Source organism: Sturnira hondurensis, unplaced genomic scaffold (genome assembly GCF_014824575.4).
Source record: "Sturnira hondurensis isolate 20B ecotype Veracruz unplaced genomic scaffold, ASM1482457v3 Scaffold0016462, whole genome shotgun sequence".
Classification (NCBI taxonomy): domain Eukaryota; kingdom Metazoa; phylum Chordata; class Mammalia; order Chiroptera; family Phyllostomidae; genus Sturnira; species Sturnira hondurensis.
In genome coordinates this window covers 5206712-5231892 of record NW_028089093.1, presented here as the reverse complement: position 1 = coordinate 5231892, position 25181 = coordinate 5206712, and the positions used below count along the sequence as shown (strand labels likewise).

Here is a 25181-nt window from a genome sequence, read left to right as displayed (position 1 = left end):
ACAAATATTAGTGAAAGTATTGCCTCTACGTCTCTGAAAATAAATTCTCACCTCTAACATCCTTTCCGATGAATGGGTAGGACTACCCATTCCATTAGGTAGGACTGTACAGTCATTACTGTGCTTCCCAGAGAGGACTCATCAGCCAGGAGATGTCCCCCACCCAACTCTGCTTAAAAAAAATTAACATACTAAGTTTCTTGGCAGGAAAACTGATCAGCAAATTCTACCTAAGGTAGTTTTTAAAATAATACAAATGTATTTGACTGTGGCTCCTTGACTTCAGTGTTTGATGGGAGAGGAGATCAATTCCAGTTCATAGGGCATCAGTGACAAAGGGTTTATGGGAAAAAAATACAACAGTGAAGGTCAGGGAAGGAAACTGGCCAGAGTATTTGATAAGGTCACCAGTGGAGGCAGAACAATACATCTGTGAAATTAGTTTTCTCCACTTTCAATTATGTCCTAACACTGATTCTTATCCTCCTGAACTCTTCCTCTTTGAAAGTGACAGTCACCCTCTACTTCCTGGTCGCCTTTCTGCCCTTGATTCTGCAGTTTTCAGGGCTGAGTTCTCTCATCTCCTGGTAAAACATTTTTTTTCAGAGCAGTTCTCTCAAGCATAGCTCCCATCAAACACTACAAATGATGAAAAGCCTGATTCGGAGTTGTTCTTTTAACCATCTCACCTGTCCCTCCCTTTCACCCACTGCTCCTGTATTGCTGAGCAGATTTAACTCCAACACTCTATCCACCTGGAACTCGGTGCATTGACATCCCAGACTAAACCTACTGAGGACAGCGTTTCTGTGCTTTTACACATAAAGTGAGTTTTACAGATCTGAATAGATCTCTGTGTCTCACCTACAGAAAAGCAACACTGAAGTCAGTCTCTAATTTGAGGATCCAAAGGCATTCCGTCAACGAACATCCCAGTGTTTGGAGCTGTCTTAGGAGTCATGAGAGGGTTAGAGCCCCCTCCTCTAGCGAAGAATAAAATAGGACTCTGTTTTCGATTAAGAATTCCTATAGTTGAAAAAAATCAATTTTTTCTAATACATGTTAAATAAAAAGCATACTATATATATATACATATATATGTGTGTATACATATATATATCTAATATCCACAATTTCCTAAGCACAGAAAAAATGCTAACTTCTCATTGTTTATGATGATATAATTGCAAATATGCCCTAAATTCTGAATGTTGCTCTCTTACCTTTCAGAAAATATACACAATTAAGAATAAAATCTCCCAGACATGAAAAAGCTGAAGGAGCTCATCACACCACCAAACCAATATTACAAGACATGTTAAAGGTACTTTTTTAAGAAGAAAAAATTTAAAAATATGAATAAGAAAATATTGCAAAGAAAAAGTTCTCACTGACAAAGGCAAACACATTATAAAAGTGGTGGGTCAACCAACACTATAGTTAATACAAAGGTTAAAAGGCCAACATAGGGAGATCATATGTAATTACAACAGCAAATTAAGAGACACACACAAATATACACAAACATACGCAAACAAAAGCCATAAAGAATAATGACAAAACATAAACATAGAGGAGTGGGTAAAAATGGCAGTAATTTTAGAACGTGTCCTAGCTTAAGCAACTTTAAAATAGACTGCTATAAACAGCTTGGTGTATATGAAGAATGTGGTAACCAAAAATCAAAACTGTACAAGAGAGCTACAAGAAAAAAAAAAGAAAGAAACCCAAACACAACACTAATGAAACACAACACTACAGAATGCCATTGCCATACAACAGGAGAGAGCAAGACAATAAGAAAAAAATAGAGAACTACAAAAATAATCAGAAAACAATTAATAAACTGGCAATAACTGCAAAACTATCAATAATTGCTTTAAATGAAATGGATTAAAGCCTCCAATCAGAAGACAAATGGATAAACATGATGTGGTACATATACACAATGGGATATGACTCAGCCATAAAAAAAGATAATCTTATCATTTTTCACAGCATAGATGGATGTAGCAGGTGCTATGCTAAGTGAAATAAGTCAGACAGAGAAAGGCTAATACTATGATTTTATTTTATTTGGAATCCAAAACACAAAATAAGCAAATAAGCAAAACAAAAACAAACACATAGATGCAGGAACAAAATGATGATTGCCAGATGAGAAGGGGTCTGGGATTGTGGATAAAAAAAGTGAAAGGATTTAGAAGTACCTTCGACAGGGAAAGTACAGAAGTACAATTGACAGTTACAGAACAGTCATGGGGACCTAAAGTACAGCTTAGAAAATATAGTCAACGTGATAACTACATATGGTGTCAGGTGCATGGAAGACTGACCTGGGACAGCACTTCATAAGTTAGACAAATGTCTAACCAGTGTGTTATACACCTGAAACCAATATAATGCTACATGCCAACTTTGATTTAAAAATAAACAAATTAGAAAAAAAGAATAAAACTACAAACAGATCATTAACCAATTAAAATGACCTACAAAGCAATATATCTGAGTCTTTAGATGACATGTGTTAAAAATCCATCTACTTGGGATGTTATGTTTGTTAGTTTACATAACAAATCTGTTAAAAAGTATATGTTAGGGGAGTGTGACTGCCTTAAGAAGGGGACTGGCCCTTGTAGAGCGTACACTGCAGTGTATTCCAAAGAGGCAGAACATGGACTGCAGGAATTAGACTGCCTAGTTTCAAATCCCTGTTCTGCCTCTGACTGTCTGTATGAGGTAATGAAAGCACCCACTTCCCCAGGTGGTTGGGACAACTAAATGAATTTGAGCAAATACATGTAAAGCATTTGCAGTTGTGCCTGGTATATAGCAAGACTGGCTGTTATAATTTTCATTATTATCATTACTATTGCATTGTATTATTATATAAATAGGATTCCAAGCACTGTTGATTATATTTATTGCCTCATTGGGCCCCTAAAATACCCGTGAATGGCTGTCTCCAGGTCAAATCCTTGGTGTGACACACAGGAACCTATGAGATTTGCCAGAATCTCTGTGCCCTCTCGCATCCTTCCTGAAAGCCTGCCACTGCAGATCTCACAGAGCACCCAGGAAAACCCAGAGCCATCCCTAATCTTCACCTCTTCCCAGGTGTCCTATGCCTTCAGGGTTCCCCTCAGAGATACTCAGAAAACTAACATGTATGACCCACATAAGTATAGCATTTAACCCCTGACTCAACTCAAAGTCACGATGCAATTTTTCACATGAGCCTTCCAGGGCACAGGTAATTTTCTATGGTCATTCGGTCTGAACTTCAGACTTGCATTTGCTTCACTGTGAGTTTCTCTTGACTCCTTCTGAGCAGAAGTCACCCCTCCTTCCTGAGTAAGAACACCCCAGGTATTTATATCTATCATGCACTTTGCCCCTATACTATAAATAATTTATTTACCCATCTGCTCCCTTATTAGAATGAAAGGTCCTGGAAGAGTGGAATCTTATTCTTTTTTCATTTATTTTTGGATTCCTTTCGTCAAGAATCTAGGAATACTCAATAAATATCTGTTCAGTGAAGCTGAATAAATAGCTGTGGACAAAATAATTTTCCCATGACATGTGTGTCAGTTGCAGACATGGGGTTTAATCCCGAGTGTATACCACCCCAACCACCCACCGTGGGAGGCCTGAGACTGGACACCGACACAGTGATGCTGCAGCTGAGCCTTGTAGAGCAGAGAAATTGTATGAAAAGAGTTAAATCCTAGTGTAAATCACATGTAAAAATTCACTAAATTACCTAAGCATGTGTGTTCAAATCTGTGTTTTCCAAAATCAATACCTGCAAAAATTAGCTAAAGATGTCCAACAACACACTGGATAAAAGAGTCCTATAATAAAATACAGCTGGGCCTGGCCAGGTAGCTCAGTTGGTCAGAGCGTTGTCCTGGTACACTGAGGTTGCTGGTTCCATCCCCGGTCAGGGCACATATAGGAATCCACCAATAAGTATACATAAATGGGTAAAACAACAAATAGAGAGTCCCCCCGCCTCTCTCTCTTCTTTTCTGTCTTTTCAAAATCAATAAACAAACATTTCAAATAAGTAAACAATAAAATGCACTTGGAAATCTTCTATAAATATTTATTAAGTTTTTTAGAGATTTTAATTTGAAAGTGTGTACTGCATCCCTCCATGAAGAAAATACAGCATTCACTATTTTCCAAACTTACTGGTATTTTGCCACAAAAAACCCTGACACACGCTTTTTATTTGGCTTTATTCTGTGGAACAGACTGAGAGTGTGACATCTGATTGCCAGTCAGTGCCAGGGTGCTCAAGTTGCCCAACTGCACCTGCCACTGTACAACTTCTACACCAATGAGACAAGCTCTCTATGGACCCCTGGGGAAAAGCCTGCATCTGCAAGAGCTATGATCCCAAGAATTGTATCTTTAAATATCCCATCCAAAAAGCTAAAACCAACTCTCTTTCCAAGAGATTCTTCCCCTTTCAACTCCAAACTGAAACTAAAAATCTTTTAATTTCAACTATCACCATTTCCTCTCAGTCCTTAAGACCCATCGAATGTGGGTTACAACTATATAGATTTGAGAGAAACAAAGAAAAAAGAAGAATAGCTTATTCAAGATTTTTTCCCAATCTGAACACAGCATTTTTTGACCCAAGAAAACCAAATATGAGAAGGTAATCTAAATACTGAAGTATAAGAATAAACAATGTCCACAAAGTATGACTGATTTGATGCTAACATGGAATTACAGCTCTCTTAAGTACACGTCCCCAATTAGAAAATGTGTTAAGACTGCACTTGAAATCATAGACAGAGAAATATTTAAAGGAGCAAGCCGTAGAAGATATACACTCCCAAAAGGAAGAGATATCTGTTGGTTATTTCCCCCTCAGTGTTCTAGACTTGTCTGCAAATATGTAAGGAAATACAAAGAGGAATTCGTACCCTACTCCTAGGAGCCAGGCTTTTATTTCTAAGGTTAGGTTTGAGACAAAAGTCCCTTTCTTTAGTGTGTTGGGGTGGGGTGCAGGGAGACAGAAAGAGAAAGAGAGGAGTGGGAGGAAAGGGCGAGAGAGAGAGAGTGAAAGAATTTCAGAGTGACTATTGTTTTGATGATGTAAGAATGTCAAGGGCACCATAGATGGTCAAGGAAAGATTTTAGAAACTCTTATGCAAGATGGAAGTGACCTAACAGTGGAGAAGGGATGGAACTGGGACAGTGGTTATATCCCCTTGTTCTGGAAAAGGACAAGGAGTATTGTAGCTCAGCTACAGCATGCTACCTGCAAGCTGTGCCTGGGAGATACCAAGACTTCAAATGGCAGGTAAAGCCCAGAGAAACAAGACTTAGGACCAGAGCATGAAAGCAGCAGCAAAGTCCCAGGTATGTAAGCAGGCAGCAGCACAAAGGAGGAGAGATACGGACTCATCTTAGTGGCCAGCCCAGAGCAGCACTGCCTACAAGACTGAGGAGCTCTGCACAGCAAAGGGGTCAGGAGGAAAATGAGGACCAGTGTCAATTAATAACCAGAGGTCTCTCTATCCCATATCACAAGCCCTGTAAACTTCAATCTCATATATACCTCAGGATTCTAACACAACAAAACTAATAGCTGACTTCTCACTCACTTCACTCAGAGGAGCCTTCAGCCAAATTTTATATGAATTTTTTAAAAATAAAGATACAATGAAAGTTGCCCACTAATTTTCTGAAAAATACTTAAACTGCTACATGAATGTGGGGGCAACTTTGCCGGCAAGTCCCCCCATCTGCCACGATGAATGTAACACTGCCAAGACATGATCTGCTTGGGGAGGAGAGGTGGCCAGTTTCTCAGAGGAAAAAGGCCTCAAGCCCCTTCCTCCAGGGCCTTTTATTGGGTTCTAATACACAGGAATACAGGGCAGCAAGGATCAAATAGTAGATCTAACATTTCAAAGAAATCTAAGGGCTTAGTCTGAGTCAGTGTCTGTCAGGAAAGGGGATTCGCAGAAACTTTGGGAGACACACTCATTTCCTGCTCAGACCCTTCACATATGAATGAAAGCACTCTTAGCAAAGCAGGCTTCACAGGACTTTTAGGAACTCTTTCTTATGCCTGATCACCCCGGATCCTGCTCTAGCCTGGCAGGGAGTTGCACTGCCTCCTCATCACAGGCTTTCAGGCTCAAGTGGATTAGAGCCAGGAAGCACTTCTCCTAGAGGACATGGGGACTCAGGCTATGTCAGAATAGCTGGGGGGCAAGGGTCCATCACTCCCTCTTTGTTGCAGCCCCCTCAGTCCTTCCATGAAGGCCTCCCAAGTGATTGTGTCTGGCTTATGTTGCCCCTCCTTGAGGGGTCTTACCTGTCTCTGACGATCCAACCAAGCTTTGGAGGCAGGGGAAGAAGCAGAAGCAGCGCTGCTGTCAGAGACAAGCTTTGTCTCCTTAGTGGCTTGCAGTCGGAAGGCTGCTCACTCATCCTTAGCCATGGGGGGCAGTTACAACTCCTGAAACCAGGCAGAGCAGTTCCCGACACATGAGGGTTCCCATAATGCCTTTCCTAAGGAGAACTCTTCTCTACTGCTTCTACCCAATTATATTTTGAGAAATCTATAGCAATTTCAGTGGAGGCTGAATCCTGGGTTTGACGTCATTGAGAGATATTAGAATCCAGAGAAAGCATGTCCCATACAACCATTGCCCTAAATATTTTTCGCTTCAAGTTGCCACATTCCATTTTTTTAAGTTTTCTTTTACATGGCCCAGCCACCAAGCCATAGAATCATGGCATAACTGCTGAGTCTAGCATAGCAGGGCCTCACCCACCATCCAAGGTCTTGGCATCTCAGGTGTGGCTTTCACGTAGCATGCTATTCCTGAAGGACAATAGTTTTACCCTCTTTTATCCTCAAAGCCCAAGAGTTTCTAACATCTCCCCCGAAGATGTCCACCAAGAGAGCTTTACATCCCCACGTGGGACCCTAGGAGCTCCTCCGGCTGTCACCATCATGTGGTTATCTAACTCTGCAGGTAAGAGGCAGCCGCTGGAATCAGACAGGCCTGTGTTCAAACCCAAGATCTGTCATGTTCCGACAGAGTGTTCTCATCAGTTACGTGGAAACGCTGACAGTGGCCACCTGAGCGGACTGTTGATAGGATACAACAGGGTGACGTTGGAAAGCTCCAGATACAGTGCTGACCATGACCGAGAAAAAGCAGCTATTATTGTGATAGAAATCCAAACCACTGAGGAATGTTCAGTTATCACCCCAACTGCCTTCCAGGAGTACTTTAACGACCAGTAATGTGGTAAGTGCCATGTTTAATGTTATGAATTAGCTGAGCTTCTGCGTTACTTAGATCTATTAAGTTTCTTGTGAGTTTTAAAGTAACTTGCCTTTACTATACTAAGAAAAAGTAAGTTATCAGAGGCCACAGCTCCCAGAGCAATGTAAGTATACATGCAGAAATGCAGAGTCCACAGAAACAACGCCTGCTTGAGTGTGGTTGGCGGGGTTATAATACGGGTGTGATAACTTATCATTACAATTTTAACATTTCACCTAAAATGTTACGTGGTGTTGCTTGAGTGTGATATTGTTACATTACAGAATTACACGCTTATGATTTTGTAATAAAAGATTGTGAAATAAAAAAAGGGACGTTATTTGTGCTGGATGCTGTACTTACAAATTCAGATTTCAGACAAAATGCCCAAGCTAAAACATGCCCCATCCACCTCATAAGTATGGTCATGTTTAAGGTTTAATTTTTTAAGTAAGCAGTATTATTTTTTAAAGTCATAACTAACAGTAACTTGATTATTGGAGTTTTTAGAACAATCCTTGCTGGAATGTCAGATTCATAATATTAACTATGGGAGAGTACAATAAATAATGCGTAAAGAATGTCCCTGGCAACATTCAAATAGACATAATGTCTATTCAGGCATCAACTGTATAGCAGACTTTTTAATAGTTAGCCAATAGATTTAATCGGGCGTATGCTGGTAATGTTTAATAACTAGTTCCCAAGGGAATGGAGACCCTTGATTTGTAGTGTGTGCCAGTTTCCATGGTATAAAATATCCCACCATAACCCACTTCAAACTAACGCCCTCTCTCAGAAGCCAGCACCAACACATCACCTAGTTATGGAGTAGTATTCATAATGGTTAGGTAGTTCACCTCCGTGGGGTAATTCATTGTACATGGGAACCAAGGAATTAGCTTACAAGTAAAAAGTAAATATAGATAAATGTTATACGGGTTTTCTGGGATGGAGACAGAAGCAAATTTACAAGCTGATACCATAGGTGTGATTCACAATCCTTTCTCACAGAGCTGGTCCTCTTTGCACAAGGGGCTGCATACACCCAAGTCTTGCATCATCTCCCTCTATACTGACCCCATTATCCTCTCAAGAACCTTACCAGACTGAACTTTCACCTGGATGGGATTCTCAGGCGCTCTCTGTATTCACTTAAATATCACTCACCAAGAAATAATGGTTTTCTCCTCTAATTTTCTTCCTAGGACTATTGCATCTTCCCACCTCCCTTTTTTTTTTTCAGTAAATGCACCCCCACCCCCGTGCTAATAGTCCCCCAGTAAGGAACAGAGAGATACATTCTCTATGAACAGAAAGGAATTAACTATCGTTTAATCACTTGCTTCTCTGTTTTCGTTTGGGAACAAAAGAACTAAGCTTTTAGGAACGCCATTTGGAAGACTGTAGNCCTAGGACTATTGCATCTTCCCACCTCCCTTTTTTTTTCAGTAAATGCACCCCCACCCCCGTGCTAATAGTCCCCCAGTAAGGAACAGAGAGATACATTCTCTATGAACAGAAAGGAATTAACTATCGTTTAATCACTTGCTTCTCTGTTTTCGTTTGGGAACAAAAGAACTAAGCTTTTAGGAACGCCATTTGGAAGACTGTAGAAAGACCAAAATAACCCCTTGCCTTCCTTCCAGCTTTGACCTCCAGTCCACCCCTAGACTGTTTCACTGTAGGAACCTGTGACCCACCCAACGAAAGGACTGGAAGAGTAGAGTTTAAAAGTGAAAATAAATATAATGACATATTTCTCTGATAGTTCAAAACATACTTCCAACCTGCTTAACTGCAAAAAGACAAGCTATTGAATGTGATAGTCATCAATTCTACACTCTCTATGTAGTTTACATTAAAAAGGAAAATTACATTATTCCTATGGCTAAAAACATGAAAGCCATGGCCAGATGAAAGTGTTCTGTGGACAGATGTTGGTAAATGTACCTAATGCCACTGAACTGTACACTTAAAAATGGTCAGGATGATAAATTTTACATTATGTGTATTTTACAAAAAAATTTAAAACCTTTTAGAAATTTAAATTAAAGACAGAAATCTATTGAAGAGATATTCTGCCACTCTATCCTCAGAATTCCAAGTAAATAATACATCATTTCCCTACACCCTCATCAACAAATAAGTCAGAGAAAGACAAACATCATATGATTTCACTTATATGTGGAATCTAAAAAACAGAAAATGAAAAACAAAACAAAACAAAACAGAAACAGATTCATAGATACAGAGAACAAACTGATGATTGCCAGGGGGAACGGAGTGGGGAGATGAGTGGAAAATGTATATGGGATTAAGAGGCACAAACTCTCAGTTTAAAATACATAGGCTCCAGGGATGTAATGGACAGCACAGGGAATACAGTCAGTAATACCAAACTAACTAAGTATGGCGACAGATGGGTACCAGGCATATCACGATGATTACATCATAAGGTGCATAAATGCAGAATTACTATGTTGCACACCTGAAACTAATACAGTATTGTTATTAAAAGAAATAGAAAAAGACAGTACACCAGATTTTTTAAATAAATAAATAAAACATCCTTAACAACGCCTGTGTCTCATTACAGATTTCAGACCCAGGGGCACAAGTGTTGAAAAAAGGACGTCTTGGCTCTGCTAGCATTAAAGCTACACGTTCCTTTTTTCAAAGGTCTCCTATTCATTGTAATTAACTTCATGGGCAAACACGAAGGGGGAAACAAATGGTCCCGAAGTTGCACATACTGCACTCTTTGCCTCTCACTGGGTCGGGCAGGCCAGAGCAGTCCACTGCAGAATTCGGAATGGCCACTCTCCACCTGGAGCCACTGCTGTCGCATTCTGTGTATTCAAAGTGGTAATCTTTCTGCAAACAATCACAAAAAACAGCCTTTGTTAGAGCCGGTGTGAAAGGGACAGCTGTGCTTCTCCATCACCCCACACGTGCCTACAAGCCTGATTCCAGACTGCACTCTCTGCTTGACTCTCCTTCTTTCCCCATGGGAGCCACCCCAAGCAGTGTTTGCATCTAAAACGCACCATGCCAGGCACCGAGCAGGCACTGAGGATGTGAGGAGGGACAGGACAGTCAATGCTTTCAAGTTGTATCCATTGCCTTTAGTCCCACCCACCCCCAAAAAGCCTATATAGCACATTTCCCTGTTTCTTTTGCAGACTTTCAGAGCTCTAAATAGTTGGTAGAGAAGAGTACATGAACAAAATAATACTAGGAAATTCAATGTTGTCACTGTCCCAACTTTTTCAAACAAAAAAATAAGAGAACCATTCTCATTGATCTAATTCCCACTCTGTTTAACATTTAACAGAGGTGTAATAATTAATCATTCAAACATTAGTCAAAGACTACCAGTTTTTTAAGCAGCTCCCCCAGACTTAATAGATATGCACCCCACCACTGATGGGAGGGTGTCATCAATCACAGCCTATAAAATAGACATTTCTAATAATTGTCAAATTAAGACCAACCCACTTGTCTATGGCCTTTGGTTGCTTTGACATTTTCACACTCCTCCACTGGCCAGAAAACATTACACATGAGATGCCTGAGCTCAGAGGAGCCAGGACAAAATGCCACTGGAGGACGGGGAGAACAGAAGTTCTAAGTCCTCCCCGACATATTTTCAATTCAACATCCTATTTATTCAGTTCACTGTCTTGGATGTTGCTCTTCTCTTCATCCATTCTACTTGCCTCCCTTACCGCACCAATGACAGGAGAGAACAGAAATGGCAAGTCACATCATCATTCGGAAGATCAGGTGTGGGAGGCAGGAAGGTGTCTCGGTGTGTGCATCTGCCCACATGGCAAGAACATGGGTGAAGAAAGGGGGGCTGGAAGGAGAAAGGTCTGGGTGTGGATTCACTTCCCATTCCTCCAAATACAGCCTGTATGATAATGGGCAAGTCACCTACTTCTTAAAGCATTTGCTTTCTCATGAGTAAAATTAGAAAAATAATATTTACCATCTTTCATGGCTGTTGTGAAAATTATTTGAGATAATGCATGTAAAAATGTCAGGCATGTTAGGCTACACTGAGTTTGCATTCGATTAACGGTAGAATTACTATCATTAATAATGGTAATAGGGATAGAGAGGATGATATAGAGAAAGGAGCTAGTTAGTGCTGGTGTGATAAGGCACAAACCACTGGGCTGCTGTTTCCCCTGCCTCAATTTCTGCATATACATAAAATAAAATGAGAAGGGATTGTAAATTAGAGAAAGTGGAATTATGAGGCTGGAAGCAAAGGTCTTTATGCCGCACTCATACCCTGCCCCAGAAATAAAATTTCACTTATCCTCCAGGCAGTCATCTCTGAATATTATTCTTCCCACTCAAATTTCTGACAAAGTTTGGCAAGAGATGATTTGAGATTATATCTTTTGATAAGTGCCTGGGTCTCAACTATGCTTTACTGTCAATTAAAGTCAAATACACCAACATAAAACAATCAATAAAAGCAGCCGGATAGGAAAGGCTTTCCAGAAGGAAGAAGGCCATGCCCCCAACTGGAGGCTCTGGAGGAGAATCCATTCCCTGTCTCTTCCACCTTCTGGTGGCTACAGCATCTGCTGGCCAGTGGCTGCTTCATTTGCTCTCTGCCTCTGTAAATACACTGCCTTCTTTCTCCTTCCCTTGTGACTGTATCTAGGGGCCACCCAATAATCTCCCATCTCGAGATTCTTATTCATGTCTTCAAAGTCCTCTTTGGTTTCATAGGGTTATATTCTCAAGTTTCAGGGATTAGAATTGGAATATTTGGAGAGGGGTTAAGGGAACACTATTCAACCTACCACAACCTGCTGTTGGAGAATAGCCTTAACCATCCATGCACTTGGATAATTTCTCTTGTTCCCAGTTATTTCTATTAGTAAGTCTTTCCTATTTCTAGATCCCACTGAGAAGATCCTGGCTCTCATGTGTAAAAGTCAGGTAATGGGTTATCATTTTTGCAAAATAATGAAAATAATGATGCTGAGATGCGAGGCATGAATTTCAAATGAAGCAAGGCCTCTGAATAAAATAGGTAAGCTCAAGAAATCTCTTCACCACTGCCTCCGTGATATTCAGGTCACCCGTTAGTGGATGAGAACAGCAACAGTAACACAGAAAAGGTATAGTATTGTGTTTCCTGGTTTAATGATGGATGTTATATGCCAATTAACTTTCCTAAGATTCTTTATCCTATCTGCCTCTTCTAGATTACCTTTAAATTCTAAAGGGCCACATATACTGTTGTGTTACAAAATTCTCAGGATTTCAGCAGGAAGCTTTAATGTGTTTATTTATAATTACAAAATGCTTAAAATCAAACCTATCTCATGTATAAAGCAGCACTTAGGGTCGGGGATTTAGAATGTATAATAAAACCAAGCCAGCTAGGTTTTATTTTAAATTATATAATAGGCTATTTTACTTGGGCTGGTAACAAATAAATTTTATTATTTTTTATCTGTTTCTGAAAGCAACTCTTAAATCCATGGCAAAAATTTAACAAACAATGTGATACGGTAAAGTCACAAAACCTAAAACATGTGCACCAAAAATATTCTGAGTGGCATTCAAGGTACTGAATAGAGACAATTATAGCATGTAAGTTTTCAGATTTGCAGATAACACTCCAAAATTTTAGACACAGACCCAAGTAAACATTGAGTGCTTAAACTGACCCCTTGTAAATGAGAATTTTCTGGGTGGTAAGGAGCAATTTTAAAGAGAAAAGGTGAAAAATTTTCTCATACAAATATAAAATTTCTATAGCTCAAAGACTGCATGTAAGTCATTAAGTAGCAAGTCAATCAGTAAGAAGGTTCCACCAGTTCAAAGGGGATTTCAAAGAACACACAGAAGCAGACAATCCAGAAAGTGAAATTAACTTAGAGCTGTAGAACTGCTAAATATCCAGAGCAGAATAATCAATGGTATTCCAGAGAATAACAAGCCTCTTCATTTCTGTGGACAAGAACCATTTGGATTCTTCTTGGTTTCTTTTTTAATATATTTTATTGACTACACTATTACAGTTGTCCCATTTTCCCCTCTTTATTCCCCTCTGACCTGAACACCCCCTCCCACCCATATTGCTCCCTCTCCCCGTAGTTCATGTCCATGGGTCATACATGTAAATTCTTTGGCTTCTACATTTCCTGTACTATTCTTACTGGTTTCTTACAACTCACAATGTTGTAAAGTAGTGCAGAGATAAAAAAAGATGCAGGCCCCTATAGAAACTTGTTGGGAACCGCTCTGCCTGGTTTTAGGAGTTCTAACTGCCCCCCATGGCTAAGGATGAGTGCGCAACCTCTGGAACGAGAGCCACAAAGGAGACAAAGCTTGTCTCTGGTACCAAACGCTGCCTCTGCTTCCTCCCCAGCCCCCAACACATGGTTGGTTAGTCAATGACCGGTATGACCCCTCAAGGAGGGGCAACCTAAGCCAGACACAATCACTTGGGAGGCCATCATGGAAGGACTGAGGGGGCTGCAACAAAGAGGGAGTGATGGACCCTTGCCCCCCAGCTATTCTGACATAGCCCGAGTCCCCATGTCCTCTGGGAGAAGTGCTTCCTGGCTCTAATCTATTTGAGCCTGAAAACCTGTGATAGGGAAGGTGGTGTAGCTCCCTGCCAGGCTAAAGCAGGATCCAGGGTGATCATGCATAAGAAAGAGTTCCTAAAAGTCCTGTGAAGTCTGCTTTGCTAAGAGTGCTTTCATTCATATGTTAAGGACCTGAGCAGGAAATGAGTATGTCTCCCAAAGTTTCTGCAACCCCCTTTCCTGACAGACACTGACTCAGACTAAGCCCTCAGATTTCTTTGAAACGTTATCTACTGTTTGATCCTTGCTGCCCTGTATTCCTGTATATTGCAACCCAATAAAAGGCCCTGGAGGAAGGAGCTCTTGGCCTTTTTCCTCTGAGAAATTAGCTACCTCTCCTCCCCAAGCAGATCATGTCTTGGTAGTGTTACTTTCATCCACGGTAGACAAGGGGACTTGCGGGCAAAGTCGCCCCCACAGAAACTGAAAATTCAGAGAGGTGCACCAAACAGGACACCCTGTTATCTTTTCTGCCTATGTCCCTGTGTTTCCAATTTTTCCTGACAAGGAGGGAAATTCCTGACAATTTTCCTGCATTTCAGAGCTCCTAACAATGTACCACTAAACCTATTGCTATGAGTCAGAGCACACTCTAAACTACAGAATATCCACTCACAAGCCACACTCTCCAAATTATAAACTGGAGGAAGCAGTTGGCCCTACCCCACTCAAAAGATGGCAGCTGTTTAGACACATCCGCAAATCCCAGAAAGCTGGGGCATAAAGACACTGCCCCAAGTAGCAAAATAATGGAATTCCCTGAAAACACTACACTGTAAATATGTGGGAACCAGGAAACAACTCAAAGAGTAAAAGAGAATAATTACTCTTCAACACCAAACACTGACAGAAGACTATTCCTCAACAGAAATCGCAGTAAACACACACACACATGCACATGCTCACACGCTCTCATACTAACTGATAAAGGTGTAGGTACCAACCCTCAAGTAACAGAAACTCAAAATGTGTTATCCTATGCCTAAAACACAAAATGTCATTATACACCCAAATAAATGCTGGATGCCCACAGTATCCTCTGACAAAAACCCTCCCCTTAACCAATCTTTCCTTGGGCTTCTCTGAACTTTCTTCCCAATGAATCCTTGACTTTTGGGCTCCCCTGACATACAATTCATCTTTGTATGGGCTCCCCATACAATTCATCTTTGTATCACTCAGCTTTAGAGAGAATCCTGTCACATGGGGTTAGCATGATTCCCATTCACCCCTGATGTTTCCTCTTGGTAATTTCCACCCACTGATATTTGCCCTGCTCCCCGCCCATAAATCTCCACTGTCCGTGCTACACAGTCACTGAGCCCAGTTCCGCACCAAGGTCTCTTTTCCCCTGTTGCAGCAGTTCCTGAATAATATCTGTTTTTACCACTTGAACTACTGACCAGCTCTGGTTTTCTCTGAAACCCCAACATACAGAGGTCATTTACACCATGAAAGACTCGTGGTACTCACAGAAAACTTGGGGTATCCTCAACCAATTATGAGAGTTGTTATAGTTTAACTACATATAGACTAGAAATGTTTAAAATAAGGCATATATATATAAATAATATGCACAGATAATAACTTGATATGTTGACAATATGCAAATATTATTTTTATAGATTGACATGAATATACATCATATATAATGATTTATGCATATAATAATATATAGTGTTTCATATATTACCATTAATATATTTCAGTCTTTATTATGTGGCACTTAGTTATTAAACAAGTACTATGGCCTAAGTATAATGGGGGTAATTTAAAATAAATGTAACACATAGTCCCTGTACTCAATAAGTTTATGATTTTGTTGCAGTAGATAGGATACAAACACACAATATATAATTTTAGAAGGAACTATAAAGATTAAGGGCTCCAATGTAAAACAGTGCTATTACAAGTCAGTGTGCAAGTAAAAACTATCTGGGGAAAATCACCAATAAAAATCCTTTAAACTCCCCCATAAAGTTCACACAACATTGTACCACTTCCCAACAGTCTCGTCGAAGCCAGTTTGGCCTGAAGCCCTCTATCAGACACCAACTACTTAGCACCCAAATGGCTTGCATCTTAAAGACCATGTTTTCTAGAAAACTAAGTAAAATGTGCATGATGTGACCTCCTATGATTATGTTTCAGAGTCAGAAGAACGGCTGTGAGCTGGAACTGCTCTGAAAGACACGTGGCATTTGTGCACCATGGTAGTGCTTACCAGTTCATTTGTAAACAGTAGCTTTGACAGGGTACAATAAACAGTGAGATCAAGCCTGGAGATAACATGCCTAAAGATACTCAGTGAAATATGTTAGCCTAAGGATGGATAGAGAAGTGGGTGAGTTAGTGAGCTAATAAAAACAAACAAACAAATGGACAAAGCTGCCTGGCCTTCTGTACTCCAAGCTTTGCTCATGCCAGTGGCCCACCAATGAAAAGACCAGCTCCTGGGTGCTCCCTGCCCACCCTCTTCAGTCAATTAAGAGATGACCAAAGACCATTATAAAGACCCAGTGGATGACCACAAGTTCTAGTACAGAATCAAGAGCAGCAGAGGTGGGCGGAGACCTCCGGCCTCAGTAAAGAAAAAAAACTGCTGATACCTAAGAAAAGAGACACGAAGAGAAGGGACAAAAAGAAGCCAATGTAATTTCTTGCCTTTATATAAGGCTCCTTCTCTCTGAATATTTATGTGAAATGTTGAGAACAGCATAGTCTTCTATTTGATGAGACTGCAGTTCCTCCTGGGAAAAGGTCCTCAAATGTAAGGGCTCAGCAAAGTGCTGGCACCTTATTTGAGAACTCGAGACAGCAAGCAGGAAGATGGGAGAGATCCTGGGAGTACAGGGTACAGCACCAATATTTCAAACCTAATTCCAGTGAGAGAGCACACTCAACCTACTATGTGGGGAGGTCAAAAGCATGAGAATACTTAATGCAGGCACATATGCAACTTATAATAAAAATTTCTTTAGCCTGCATTATCAAGTATATGAGCACAGTAGCGTTGGGTGGAAATATTTATATTCTGATTTTTCTTTTATAAGAGGAACCCGAAGTTACCATGGGAACCTAGGGCTAAGTAATATGTTATCTGGTCTATTTATTGACACATCTTTTTCCGTACATTTGTAGACACTACTGCTTTTTAGAAATAATTTTGAAAAAGTTTATGTTTTAAACCTGAGTTCTGTGTCTGTTTTCCCCAGCAACGTCTTAGAGTTACTCAGTTCAACTTGTAACTCAGTGTAAATATATTTACTGAGCACCTCCCATAGGCCACCATGTATGTGCTGGGGATACCCCAGTGAACAAAAGAGGGCTGCTCTCCAGGGGCTTACATTGTAGTGGGAATGAAAGTGCACAGGGTTTCTTGGAAAGACCCAGCCGAGACCATTCTTCTATGGCTCTCAACAGGTTTGTAAAGGGGCAGGTGATGAACTAGGAACCACAGACCTGGATCCCAAGCTCACTTCTGCCAGGGCTAACCTGAAGACCCTGCGCAACTGAACTAACTCTCTGTATCTCAGGTTCCTCTTAATCTTTAGAAAACTCTGTGCTTGTGGTGTTATAGATGGTATCTCATATTTTCATTGTTCTTGATTAAGGGAAACCAAGTTCTTCCTGCACTGTCACGCACTGTCAGAGAATGTTTCAAAAAAGAGCATTCTAAAAGAAGTCTACCCATGAAGAAATGAAAGTGATTTTTCTCAAGAAACCTGCTGCTAGACAATCTATAATATCAATATTATAAATATTCATTTGAAAAAGCTCATGGAGGAGACTGAGGAAAATGTATGCTCTTGTATAAAAACATCTCTAAACACATGCAATCATTATTTTATTACCTAATAACATTTAACTTGCTAAATTAAATGTTATTACCTCTGCTTAAATATTTTACCTCTGCTTCCTACAAACCTACAGAGGAGTGGAATTTCTAAAGGGAGCAAGCAGACGGTGAACGAATAAAAATACTATGAGATGATAAATATAAAGAGAGTAGAAATGAAAAATGGTAATAAATGCAGGTGTTGAGAATTTGAGGGGAGGTAAAAAGCATACAGGAGCTTTATTGACTTACCAAGCAAGAAAACCTGAGCACTAGGGGCGAAATAGGTAGACGATAACAAGAAAGCTGATTTGAGCTTCAGACACGCTCGGTATTGAAGGCTCCAAATATCTCAGAAAGCAAACAAAAACTACAAACAGAAAGATTCATTGAAAATGCATTTGAGAATGTAGACACTTCGGGTTCCCTTCTACATGATGGCAAGAGACAGGAATTATTTCTTCTAGTAAAATAGAAAAAGAGATGTTTACAGATTCAGGGATATCAAGTGCAGCAAATAGAAGGAAAGGACTCTTACTGAAAACAGAGGACATGTAAACAGCTATGTTCCCAATGATGAAATCCGGCCCAGGGCCACTTCCCTATCCACACTGACACCTAAGCCCCGCTAACCCCAACACCACTGCCCCTTCCACTTAATCAAGGTCCCCAAAGTCTAGTAGAGCCACTTCCTGCTCCCCGATAAGAGCCATCGGTGGATGTCACACCTTACATTAGAATGGATACCCACATCATTTCAGCTGATTCTTACATCTGCTTACCCTAGAATTGAGATTAGCCATAATGCAACCTTCATCCACCATACAATAATTATTTTGTTATTAATAATAACACTAACACTGTGGCCAGGTAACTCAGTTGGTTAGAGCATCATCCTGATACATCAGAGTAGTAGGTTTGAACCCAGCACATACAAGAAGCAATCAGTAAATACATAAATATGTGGAAAAGCAAACTGATGTCTGTCTGTCTCTCTCTCCTCTTTCTCTCTCTAAAATCAGTAAATAAAATTTAAAAGTAACACTAACATCTGCAGAGCTATAAGCTTTCCAAAGTGATTTTCATCATCCCACTTGAACTGACCCACAGCATCACCTTGCCCAGCAGGCAATCATTTTACCTTCATCCATCCTCATGGCCACTGCCCTGTTTCAATCACCACCTTCTGCTGCCTGATAACAACCACCAACAGCCTCATGGGTGAGCCTCTTCTGCCCTTGCCCACATCTGTGACACTGCAGCCAGCTATAACTACATCAGCCCTGCTCAAAACCCTGAGGAGAACCAGTTGACCTGAAGAGAAAGTCCATAATCTTAGCATAGCATAAGACCTTCCTTCATTCATTCTCCATCTGCTTCTCCAAGTTTTATCTCTCAGCCACTTCACTTATGAACCATTGAAACCATATTGCTATACTCTTCCTGGCCTCAGGCCCTGACTTATTCTCTATCTGGAAGCTGTCTCTGCTCATACTTGTAATGTAAGAGATCTGTACGATAGTAAAGCACTGTGTGTCAGGTTCTCCCTCAGGCCATCCCTGACCCAGGCAGGACAAGAGTGTACATTGAGGTGCCCCATCCTCTTCTATACCTAGCTTACACCTTAAACAGCTTCCTCCTCACACACAAGAGGTGGTCCCAGCTGCACATCCAAGTCTGTCAGTGCCCCTCCCACAATAGCACAGTCTACAGTCAGGAGGGTGGACCTGGGAAAAGCCCATGAAGGCCCAGGAAGCAGACCTGGACCTTTTCAGAGTGTAATTCCAAAGTTGTGTTACGTAGAGTGTGGTATGAAAGGGTGTGGCGGAGGGGGGTATGACATCTAGGTGGGCACATCTCCTTGGCCTGCAGAATGGGAGGCAGGATGGGGACACAGCTGGAAAAGAACCAGAGTGGGGCTTTCCACAGCAGAAACCAAGGCAGAGGCCCCTCTTGCCTGGTGGAAAGAGAGTACCTATCTGTCTTAGATAGCAACATCCAAACTGAAGTACAGCAAAAAGACATTTACCACTTCATCAGAGAACTTGCTATAAAGAGGCAGATGATAACACAGAAGAGAAGATCCAGAGTTTAAGTGCTGTACAAATGGCAGATACAAGGATTCTGCTACAAAGTAGAGTAAAAAAAAAAATGAGGGGATAATCCAATGGGAGAAAGAGAACAAGAACTCTGCTGACAACGCACTTCGCTGATTTCAGGTTGGCTCAGGGAGGGGCAAACTCTGCATCTGAATGCAGCGAAGCTGCTGCAGAGTTCGGACAGAACAGATTGACAAAAATACAATTTAAATTCAAAAGCCAATAATTGTCAATGCTGCCACTTCAAATTGAGCTTTCCTGAGTGCCTACAGAAATTCAGCGGCTCTGAACATTCTGACATCCAAATGATCTTTTTGCTTGTTAGACCCTGGGAGCTAATGATAAACCTTAAAACCTTATAAGCAAAAATCAGAATGAAAACAGAAGCTTCCCTTCCGCTCTCTGAACTCTACCAGAAGCAGATTAGGCCAGCAGTAATTCCTCTCACCAATCCAGTCCCCCTAGCAATTGCCTGTGCTCTCAGACTCATCACACCTCCTCATGTCCTGGAGAGCCGATGACCTCAAGGAAACGTAAAAATAAATCTTCACAAACCACTTCCTCCAAAATCTTTATTTTCTACCACAAATCATTGTCCAGCTTTTTTTCCTCATATGTTGGTTTTATCTGATTACACAAGAGTACATGTTCAGTGTGAAAAGTTTAGAAAACATGGAAACATAAAATCTGTTAAGATGTCAGTCATACTTTTAAGTATATTTAATCTTAAAATTGAGATAGCATTTCTCTTATCAAGCTTTGTTTCTTTTTTTATTGTTGTTCAATTACTTGTCCCAATCCCCCCCCCCACTATTGATTGCCCTGCCAACCCCACCCTGGCTCCTATACTCAGTCTCCACACTGTTGTCCATGTCNCCCGCGACTATTGCTTGCCCTGCCAACCCCACCCTGGCTCCTATACTCAGTCTCCACACTGTTGTCCATGTCCATGGGTCATTTATACTTGTTCTTTAACTAGGCCCTTCCCCTTCTTTCCTCCCTTATCCCCCGCCCTCCTCCCCTGTGGTCACACTCTGTTCCTTGGCTATATCCCTCTAGTTCTATTTTGCTCTTTTGTTTTTGTTCATTAGGTTCCACATATGGATAAGATCATATGATATTTATCTTTCACCACTTGGCTTATTTCACTTAGCATAATACTCTCCAGTTCCTTCCATGCTGTCACAAAGGGTTGGAGTTTCTTCTTTCTGCTGTGTAGTATTCCACTGTGTAAATGTACCACAGTTTTTATATCCACTCATTTACTGATGGGCACTTAGGCTGTTTCCAGCACTTGGCTATTGTAAATAACTCTGTGAAGGACATAGGGGTGCACAGGTTCATTTGAATTGGTGTTTCAGGATTCTTAAGCTATAATTCCAGCAATGGAATCACTGGATTAAAAGGCAATTTCATTTTTAGTTTTTTAAGGAAATTCTATACTGTTTTCCACAGTGGCTGCACCAGTCTACATTCCCACCAACAGTGCACTAGGGTTCCCTTTTCTCTGCATCCTTGTCAGCACCTGTTGTTTGTTGATTTGTTAAGAATGGCCATTCTGACTAGTGTGTGATGGTATCTCATTGTAGTTTTAATTTGCATCTCTCTGATGACTTGTGATGTTGAGCATCCTTTCATATGCTCATCATCCTCTGTATGTCTTCCTGGGAGAAGTGTCTGTTCAGCTCCTTTACCTCATAAAAAGAGTTTGGGAGTCTTCCTTCTTCTTGAATTTTTTGGAATAATTTGAGAATGATAAGAATTAGCTCTTCCATAAATGTTTAGTAAAATTTGCCTGTGAAGCCATCCAGTCCAAGGCTTTTTTGTACTGGGAGTTATTTGATTACTACTTCAATTTCACCAGCTGATATTGGTCTATTCAGGCTTTCTGCTCCTTCTTGACTCAGTTTTAGAGGATTATATATTTCTAGATATTTGTCCATTTCACCCAGGGTTTCAAATTTCTAGCATATTTGTTGTTCATAGTAATTTCTTATGATCCTTTGTATTTCTGTGGTATCAGTTGTAATTTCTCCTCTTTTGTTTCTGATTTTCTTTATTTGGCTCTTCTCTCTTTCTTCTTGATGAGTCTGGTTAAAGACTTGTCAATTTTGTTTATCTGTTCAGAGAACCAGCTCCTGTATTTATTAATCTTTTGAAATGTTCTTTCAGTCTCTATGCCATTTCATTAATTTCTGAGTTTGATTATTTATTGCCTTCTACTTGCTCTGGGCTTTGTTTGTTGCTGTTCCTCTAGTTCTTGTAGATATAGGGCTGGGTTGTTTATTATATCATCAGGTTTTCATTATGAAAGTAATAAATAATTACTCTAGAAAAATTAGAAAATACAGATAAAGATGAATTTTCTTTCTGAGGCTATCTCTTGATTTTTTAAAATATTTTGCTTATTTATTTTTAGACAGAGGGGAAGGGAAGGAGGAAGATAAGGAAAGAAACATCAGTGTGTGGTTGCCTCTCATGTGCCCTCTACAAAGGACCTGGCCTGCAACCCAGGCATGTGCCCTGACTGGGAATTGAACCAACAACCTTTTGGTTCACAGGTTGGTGCTCAATCCACTGAATTACACCAGCCAGGGCTTGATTGATATTTTTAAAATCAATATACAACATAGTTACTCCAAACAAGAAAATAAAACATTTTTATCTTCACAAAATATAATACTCTCCATGTACCTAGGGATGAATTAAGACAAAAAATAAAAGGCACACTGGTTAAAAATTATAAAGCCATATGTTTTACTCTTTCTCTCAATACTATGCACATCTTTTCTTTCTAGAAATATAAATATTTTCTCAGTCCTCTCTCACTACCTTCTCATGATCCAACTGAGAAGTGTTAAGAGGACAGATTATTCATAGTCTAAGAAAAAACTGAGATGAACTTGATTCTACTCCCACGTCTATGAGTCTCAATTTTCTTGCCTATCAAAGTAATAAAATTATAATATCTTCTCTCCTTATCTTATAGGACTATAAGAATAAATTAACTGAAATCACTATACAAATATGAGATGATCATTCAGACATGAGATATGGTAATAGTTAGGTCTGTTTCCCAGGAAAATCTTATTGGATTATTATCTTTCAGGCCACATACTTACTAGGCACTAGAAAATAAGGTCTGTAACCTCTTTAGCTCATTGCAGTTTACAAAGATATTTCACTTAACACTTTCTGATTTGGTCTTCATGGCAACAATGTGTGGGAGGCACTTAATACCTCATTTCCCCAATTCTAAGATGCAATTCAAAGATTTCTGAAATTCATACCAAAAGAAACTTGCCACTGGCTGTGCAGAATGATGTCATTGTCCCAGCCTGTGCCTCTCAAAACTTAACAATAGGTCAATTATCCATTCCTCTGATTATCACTTCAGTTGAGTTATTTGTATCCCAAGAGTTGAATTTTAGCTTTATTCGTTGCTTACAACATCTTAAAAAAAAAAAACCTCACACAATACAATGATTTGGCAAGAAACCAAAAGTGAATGTGTACAAAAGGCACCTCTCCCACAAGAAGTAATACAATTACAGCAGAGAAGTTCAAATTCCTGAAGAACAACCCACAGAAGTGAAAAGTTAGAAGAGAATTACTTCACGCATCTTACGGGACTGCCACCTAGATGTTATCTACGAAACACTTCTTAGTAACTCCAGACGGTGTTTAATTACAAGTGACAAAACCATGAATGTGACCTAGTGGAAAAAATACTTTAGGGATATTTATAAAACAAGGCTCAAATCACTTACATAAGAAAATACAAATTTTAAAAAATTGAAACAATAGGAAATATAAGAACACAGTCCGGTCTTAACTATGTGACCCTCTTAAGACTGATTAAATATATATAGTTGACCCTTGAACAACGTGGGTTGGAGCTGCACAAGTCCACTCACTTGCGGAATTTTTTCAATAACTATATAGTCAGTCTTTCATATCCTCCGGTTTTCCCATCTGCAGATTCTGCAGATCTAACCAGTCGTGGATGGAAAACGTGGATAGTATTTCCTATCCATGGTCGGGAATCTGCGGATGGGGAGAGCAGACTGTATGGATGGCTCTGCGCCATTCTGTATTAGAGACTTGAGCGTCTACGGATTTTGATATCCACAAGGCAGTCCTGGAAGCAGTTCCCGGTGGGTACCAAGGGAAGATCGTGGTTACGTTTTTGAATTGTCAAAAGTTAAACAAAACTGAAGTCTGCATGAGGGTCAGAACCCCTTGACCCCGTGTTATTCAAAGGTCAACTGTAAACCCTGCTGAGCCAGAGAAAGAGGCAACAAAAGAGAAGTGTTGGTGGTGACTAAAGCCAGAGGCAGAGAGGATGAAAGAGGGAGGGTAGAACAATAAAAGAGAACATCAGAGATCCGTGTCACCGAAGGCAACACCGAGGTTTTATGGGGCCAATACAAACCGGGATCCTAAGCCACATTTAGGAAAGAATCATGTCACCCAACCCTAAGAACTGGGGACAGAACTAATTCAGAAGGAGGTTTAGATATTTCAAGCGAAGGTGCAGACTCAGTCATGGACACTAATATTAAAGAAGAAGGATACATGATTAAGTGGTTGCATTTATATTATTGTTGGTTGGAAAAAATTATTGTGCATTTAACACAATTAATAGTTCTTCAGCCCTTCAAAAAAAGTCAATAAAACTGTGCATTTTAAACAAAGTGGTGCTTTAGAATTGAGGAAAGATGGTATCATGACTCAAGATTTCTGACATCCAGCAGCCATGTGTAAGGCATAGCTAGAAGGCAGAAATAGCATAAGTAAAATTCTGCCTTCACTATCCCACAACTACGAATCTACTAATGTTAGCAATTTACTTGTTCATATGTATTATGGGTACTCCTTTTATTACTTGTTTTTAGTATTTAGCAATTCCTATCTCGGCTGGATCCCACCCCCTCTCAGCAGGCTTTTTGTATTGTCCTCCTTTTTCCTCAGCTCACTTTGCCCTTCTCCTCACAGTTCTAAACTACACACTAACACTTTCAAGCCATATACTAAAGCTCAGTGCCTTCACTCTCAGCATATAACCTTGCATTCTACCACAACAGAAAATAAAAGCTCTCCAGGCATAAATTTCCTCAAATTGTCTTCCTCCTTCTGTGTGCGTGTCTGTGTGGGTACAAACACACCGGCTTGCCTTCTTCCCTTGGGTCTCATGTAACAATGCCTCCTTCCTACTTTACGAAATTAGTATCTGTGACTGTTCTTCAAACCCATCCTCTCCTCATACTTGTGCCATTAATTATTCCGCCTCTCCCTTGCT

General features: G+C 40.2%; 1 protein-coding gene across 1 annotated transcript in view; it reads right to left on the bottom strand.

The window, feature by feature from the left end:
- The window catches only part of ELAPOR2 (endosome-lysosome associated apoptosis and autophagy regulator family member 2), a 186556-nt gene that overhangs the window by 92008 nt on the left and 69367 nt on the right, over positions 1-25181 (bottom strand). The window contains exon 2 of the mRNA XM_037066138.1: positions 10070-10190. Coding sequence (XP_036922033.1) covers positions 10070-10190 — 121 coding nt within the window. The remainder of the gene's footprint in view (positions 1-10069; positions 10191-25181) is intronic.